This window comes from Pecten maximus, chromosome 2 (genome assembly GCF_902652985.1).
Source record: "Pecten maximus chromosome 2, xPecMax1.1, whole genome shotgun sequence".
In the NCBI taxonomy this organism is placed as follows: Eukaryota; Metazoa; Mollusca; class Bivalvia; order Pectinida; family Pectinidae; genus Pecten; species Pecten maximus.
In genome coordinates this window covers 41,605,646-41,613,298 of record NC_047016.1, presented here as the reverse complement: position 1 = coordinate 41,613,298, position 7,653 = coordinate 41,605,646, and the positions used below count along the sequence as shown (strand labels likewise).

The window sequence follows — 7,653 nt, the reverse complement described above, 5'->3', positions numbered from 1 at the left end:
ACACTGTAATTCATGTTTGACAAGCACTTAGTTTGCAATGCCAGTGATTTCACATATTTACCTAGATATTAACATTGAGGTAGTATTGTGTTACTAAAAGGAACTGACAAATTTGAGGAGCTAATGTCAATACAGTTATCGGCTGGTGTTAGTTGGAGAGATAAAACGTATCTACATAATATTAGGTAGACTATTTAAATAACTGTCGTGGTGTATTTAAATGTATAAGTATAGACTCGCATATCTGCATATGTCTCATATGTCTATATTTATAAACTATCAAAATCTCATATGGCAAGATGAAGTATCCCAAGGAAAACTAAAACAATAGTATAACATTGCATGTGAAGTACACTGTAAGTTACTACCAACACCCTTCTATGCGTGAATATTACGGTATCAGTTCGTGTTTGTAAAATCATGGATCTATTTATCTGATCATTTGTCCGTTCAGTAATTCGTCGGTTTATTCAAAACTTCACATGCTATTCTGAAGATATCCGCCCCCTTACGCTAGTGATAAAGGGTAACCAGCGGAGAATTTTAATCTTTGTCACATGATTGTTTATTATTACTATTACTATTATTTATAGTGACAATATGAATATTATGTGTCAAAAAATACATTATTTCGACTACAAAAATAACAGTGTACTTTCAAAGTATGTTCTTTAAATGAATTTTATCTATAGGCACCTAACACTGTCATTATAATGTATAAACATTTTGACTTTAGCGTTTCTGTGAACCGGTAGATGTATGTAGATTAAAACAAATAGCCTACCAACCTGAATTAATTAAAGGTACTCTAGTTTCATTGTTGACAGATGGGTCGGTTTTTTTGTTAAACAGCTAAAAAATGTTTATATGTTTGAATATTGTAAACCACCTTACGTAATGACAACATCTCAATTTCATGTTTTGTACCTCGACCTCTTTTAAATGAGTGTACTTAACAAAACTTCCTTGTATTTTCAATCTTCCGAATAGGTCAAAATTGGTAACGGGTTTAAAAATGATCGCAGATTGTTAAATTCTAACTACAAAATGTATTTGGATTGGAATGACTTATGTATCAGACAAATACAATTACAGACGTAATATAAACATATGACTGTACAAGCTGTCAAGGTAAAATGTAAGCTGCGACAACAATCAATGACATCATTTTAAATGAAAAATGTAAAACTGAAACATCAAGGGCTTAAAACACTGAAGGCCACATTAAACACCACAACATAACATATCGATTGTTTCTAGGAGTAACCAATTTATTATCAACCGCTAGTATTTTCATCTCGTTTGCATTAGGTAAAGAATTTCAAATAGAATATAGAACAATAATGAATAAATTGAATATTTTAGAATTTTAAATCTGTGATGCTAGGTAAATTTTATTGTTATTATGAATAGGAAAGTCTTTCTGGTGGTTATATAGGTGACGTTCTATTCGATGAAATATACATAAGATAGTTGTGAGATATTATATAGGGACATGAACATCACACAAATAATATATACCTACATAACAGGAACAGGAACCTCACAACAAATATCTACATACAGTATGTACCTACAAAAAAGGAACACGAACGTCACTACAAATATATACCTACAAAACAAAAACACGAACGTCACTACAAATATATACCTACAAAACAGGAACACGAATGTCATAACGAATATATACATACAGTATGTACCTACAAAAAAGGAACACGAACGTCACTACAAATATATACCTACAAAACAGGAACACGAACATCATAACAAATATATACCTACAAAACAGAAACACGAATGTCAAAACAAATATCTACCTACTAAACAGGAACACGATCGTCACAACAAATATCTACATACAAAACAGGAAAAACGTCACAAAAAAGATATACCTACAAAACAGAAACAAGAATGTCACAACAAATATATACCTACAAAACAGGACACGAAAGTCACAGCAAGTACTAAAAAATGGGAAATGGGAAACATCGGAAGTCTTCTTATTCTGGTTAAAATACTTACAATTATAGCTGTATTTTTTACTTCTTTGCTTTATTTCTTTTTTTTTCTTCACTGAAAAATTGATTTTTTTCACCATTAAATTACGTTACGCAGAGTCAGTATAACTTATATTAAATTGAAATTATATTATTCTTTTTAATTGTTTCTTTGGAAATGTTAAATGACCCTGAATCTGGATTGATCTTAATTGTCGCCATGAGGGTAGATCGAATGATAATGTATTTAAGCCGATCGTTTCAGATATTGGTGATATCAGTGTGATGACTCGTGTCACAGTAAATACAAACTGGTATTGGTGATATCAGTGTGATGACTCGTGTCACAGTAAATACAAACTGGTATTGGTGATATCAGTGTGATGACTCGTGTCACAGTAAATACAAACTGGTATTGGTGATATCAGTGTGATGACTCGTGTCACAGTAAATACAAACTGGTATTGGTGATATCAGTGTGATGACTCGTGTCACAGTAAATACAAACTGGTATTGGTGATATCAGTGTGATGACTCGTGTCACAGTAAATACAAACTAGTGATATCAGTGTGATGACTCGTGTCACAGTAAATACAAACTGATATTGGTGATATCAGTGTGACGACTCGTGTCACAGTAAATACAAACTGGTATTGGTGATATCAGTGTGATGACTCGTGTCACAGTAAATACAAACTGGTATTGGTGATATCAGTGTGATGACTCGTGTCACAGTAAATACAAACTGGTGATATCAGTGTGACGACTCGCGTCACAGTAAATACAAACTGATATTGGTGATATCAGTGTGATGACTCGTGTCACAGTAAATACAAACTGGTATTGGTGATATCAGTGTGACCTTTCGTGTCACAGTAAATACAAACTGATATTGGTGATATCAGTGTGATGACTCGTGTCACAGTAAATACAAACTGGTGTTGGTGATATCAGTGTGATGACTCGTGTCACAGTAAATACAAACTGGTGTTGGTGATATCAGTGTGATGACTCGTGTCACAGTAAATACAAACTGGTGTTGGTGATATCAGTGTGATGACTCGTGTCACAGTAAATACAAACTGGTGTTGGTGATATCAGTGTGATGACTCGTGTCACAGTAAATACAAACTGGTATTGGTGATATCAGTGTGATGACTCGTGTCACAGTAAATACAAACTGGTATTGGTGATATCAGTGTGACCTTTCGTGTCACAGTAAATACAAACTGGTGTTGGTGATATCAGTGTGATGACTCGTGTCATAGTAAATACAAACTGGTATTGGTGATATCAGTGTGACGACTCGTGTCACAGTAAATACAAACTGGTATTGGTGATATCAGTGTGATGACTCGTGTCATAGTAAATACAAACTGGTATTGGTGATATCAGTGTGATGACTCGTGTCACAGTAAATACAAACTGGTGATATCAGTGTGATGACTCGTGTCACAGTAAATACAAACTGATATTGGTGATATCAGTGTGACCTTTCGTGTCACAGTAAATACAAACTGGTGTTGGTGATATCAGTGTGACTACTCGTGTCACAGTAAATACAGGATATACACTTTCATAATAGAAAAGATGTGTCAATCAAAGGAGATTATGGCACCATTGTCGACACAATCAACGGAGAAAAACTTTATTTCTAATTATGATATGTATGTATTGATTTGTATTTCAATTATCAATGAATTAGAATATATACCTTTTCTATTGTCATTGCCACAGGAAATTACAATATTTTCATAAGTGAAATATGCAATGTATGCCTGCATTCAATTACAGAGCAGATTATAAGTCAGTAATGAGTATATTCATACACATATATAATTTATACTATAAACATGGTACTCGTCATATAAGATAAGAAATAGCGCATGTTCATCGTAATTAGCGACCCCAACTCTGAAATGAGAGGGAAAAGTTATGCTAAATAACATCAAGTCTAGGCACAGATTGTTCATTTTATTCATTTAATGATGCCATTTTTTTTTTAGTTTCATCGGGGTATGAAACAAATTTTGTTCGCAAACTTCTGTAAGAATCCGCTACGCTTGCAAACAAAATTTGTATTTACTGGTTTTTTCGCGCCATTCTCGGAATTTCTTTCATAGAAGAATGAAAAGAATTTTTCGACCAATCACATTTGAGTATTTACCATGAAAACAAAGAAAAATTAATTATAACATAATCATCAAATTATAATGTGCACACATATTTAGAGTCGTTTAGAGTCGTAACGTCGTCTTCCGATTGATTCATTGGGTATCTCGTTCTGCAGTATCCCGGCCCCTATTTCCTGTACCTTGAACGAATTAAGTCTGCACGTATCCCCTATGGTTTTGATAGCTTTACAATGCGTTGTTGATTGCTCTTTTCAGTGAATGTTTGCGTTGATTCGCTGTGTGACGGCCATCGTTTTATAATGACGGACCCAGAGAATCGCCAACAGCTAGGAGACGCTCCTACATCACACCATGATAGTGAGGAGAAACTGCAGCAAAACATCGAAATTGAAGCTTTGGTAAAAGAAAATGGGGAATCCGACGACAACTGTACCAGAATTGAAAATGATAGGCATTCTCCATCATCGTTGAAGGACGTTGAAGATACTGAAGCCGACCATGGCCGGAACATCATCTCTCGAATGCAAAACTACACTGATATGCCAAATATAAATGACAACAAAATTATTATTGTGGAGTCCAAGGATATCACTGTTCATAATACACCTGTTAACCACGTGAAGAGTTCAAAGGAGCGTTCTACAAACCATGGAAGCAAACCAGAGCAACATGATGGTATAACCCGTCTTAATATAATGCTAATATTCCTTTTGGGTTCCCATGTAAACTCCAGTGACGTCTTATATTAACACTCCTTGCATTCTACCACTTTATCCAACGAGAGCAAGTCATTACAGTTAATTGAATTTATACATGCCTACTATTTATCAGAGTAAATACGCCATATGAGTATTTTTCAAATAAACCGTAAGACGTAACAGATATATATATATGTGTATTCTTTGTGTTTAGCAGATCCACAACCGGGATCAAGCTCAAGTCACGGAGATAACAGACAGCTGTCGTCCATTGATTCTACGATATACACAGAACCGGAAACAGAACAGGAACTGGAACCGGAACAGACAACCACCAAAAAAGAGACAGAGTACATAGAGGAAACATGGGAACATTCCAAAGCGAGGCGCTATCGCAGACGAGCAATATTTTGCACGGATATGTACAATAATATGGGTGATATGGCGCACGAAAAAGAGCTTTCTGAGGCTCTCAATCACATGAAGGAACGATGGAATCGACGGGCTAAACTGGACAGGAAATTGTCAGATCTAGTGCAATCGAATGAGACTGATCCAACAATGACAAATGGAGATGTGTCAGTGGAGGAAAATATCAAACAAGAACTTAAACAGCGACAGAAAAAACTTAACATGAAAGATGTGTACAAAGAATTACGGCTAATGCGACAAGTAGTAGCAGCTTGTGTGAGAACAGACTCGTCAGTAGTGAAAGAACGACAAAAAGACAAAAGCATTTCGATAACATCACCTACTGAACACGACAAAGAGGACAAAGGGGAAAGTGCAAACTCAGAAAACGAAACTGCGACAGAGGAGAAACCAGATGCTAATGAAAATGACGAATCTGTTAATTCGTCGTCAGAAATGGAGGCGACACAAACAGATGAAAATACTGAAAATTGTGTGGAGACGGACGCTTCCAGCAGCAAGGATCAAGATGAGATAACAGCTGTTCACCAGTTATCCAACACAGACATAGGACAGGACGGTGACACAGAGAACTCGGACAACGACACCACGGAAGGACATAATAATGACTCGTGTGAAGATGAAGAAAATGAGCAAATGGCGGATTCAGACGACGAAAAAGTTGCACTTGATAAAACTGTTGAAGAATTCGATTTAGGAACGGAAAGCGATGTGGGAAATGGAAGAAGAAGCACAGAACCAACTAATACGACGGCGGAAACATGTGAGAAGTCGACAAGTGAAACATATGAGCTGTCGGCTGAAAGGTCGACGGAAAGATCATTACTTATGAACAATCACAACGAGTGCAGGGATACAGTACCGTCACGTCTGAGTTACCAAACTGCCGAGACACCTGACGAGGAAACATTCTCACGGAAAGGTTCGCATGCTCAGTACACACATTGGCATACAATATTATCAGATTCCAAACTTAGGATATTTGAATGCCAATTTTATTGTAATAAAACCACATTCTAGACCGTTGACTGTAACCCCTGACAGGGATTTCATAATCAGAAAACTAAGGATAGCATGTTAATTTTGAGGATAGTTACCGGTGTAAAGAAATATTGGCAAACTATATTCATCATACAGTTACCACTCCAAAGTTAACGGTCAATCCTCAAACAGAAAGGGAAAATCCTTCTATTGGAAACGATTTAAGCGATATTACAATTAGTATGAATTTTGAATAGCTTTATAACCTAGCATATTTGTTTAAATCTTTCCACATAAAACAAAATTATTCATGTGTTCATATTTTTGACGCAATGTCATTTTATCCACTTAATGCTGTTACTAGATTCGTAAAGTTTTTATATTCTTGCTGATTGGATATAATTGAGTACTATAAATCAATTACATATTACGCGTGGGATTTATTTTTTTGCGTCAATACGCCAGGAGATTCATTCCAGGATTCAAATCCTTCGTGATTATTTATACAAAAATAACACCTTTGGATGGCGACCTAACTATCTATTACTGATATAAAACATTTGCAGAGTCCATGACTACAATTGCTCATCATTGGTGAAATTTAGGATATTTCTAGATCGGTGTTAAATAAAATGTTCGCGAAATATAATTGATTTACAGTAACATGTCTGTTACAGATAGCACGTCCTCCATGGACTGGGCCAGCACCTACTCTAACATGAATGATGTAATGTAAGTATATTGTTGTCATGTTTACTTATTTTTTGTGTGTCGGACTCACAAAAGTAGCGAACAAAGATGCAAAATAATAACGAGGTCCCGTAACACAGCAGTAATGTTTAACAGAATTGGTATCAGAAGATGAGTATACACCATCGCAGCTTCATATAAAGATTCGCGAGAAAAAAAATTGTTATGGGTTATGTCAATATATCAGTTTTTATTTTTCATTGTGAACGTTGGTTATGATCTATTGGTTCTTGGCAGATATTGTATGTATACCAAATGTTTCAAAAAATGTAATACTGAGAAATATGTTGGTTATGTAATTTCATATCAAGAGGATGAAACAATATCCAGAAGTATGATTGTACATGTAGGTTAATGGGGGTTTTGTTAGAAGAGAAAACATGCAATTTATTTATACAATTGTTGAAATACACACCTCATTGGTTCTATATTAAAATTGGTTTGTTGTGAACAACAGTCTCCATGTGGATGATTATAAGGGAGATTCGGTGGTTGGATGTGTAGTTTACACGGAGACAGATAGCCCGGACCCAGCACGCTGTATTCTCGTCTGCCCAGCTGATGTTCCTTCAGCGGTCAACATCTACGAAAATGTCGTCGGCAATATCCTTCATATAGACCCCCGGCTGATTCAAGGCGGCGACGAAGGCGATGTA

At 35.7% G+C, this 7,653-nt stretch overlaps 1 protein-coding gene across 1 annotated transcript in view; it reads left to right on the top strand.

The window, feature by feature from the left end:
• LOC117322117 overlaps positions 1-7,653 on the top strand; it is a 31,505-nt gene that overhangs the window by 15,201 nt on the left and 8,651 nt on the right. The window contains exons 2-5 of the mRNA XM_033876873.1: positions 4,392-4,811; positions 5,052-6,188; positions 6,925-6,979; positions 7,455-7,650. Coding sequence (XP_033732764.1) covers positions 4,436-4,811; positions 5,052-6,188; positions 6,925-6,979; positions 7,455-7,650 — 1,764 coding nt within the window. The 5' untranslated portion in view covers positions 4,392-4,435. The remainder of the gene's footprint in view (positions 1-4,391; positions 4,812-5,051; positions 6,189-6,924; positions 6,980-7,454; positions 7,651-7,653) is intronic.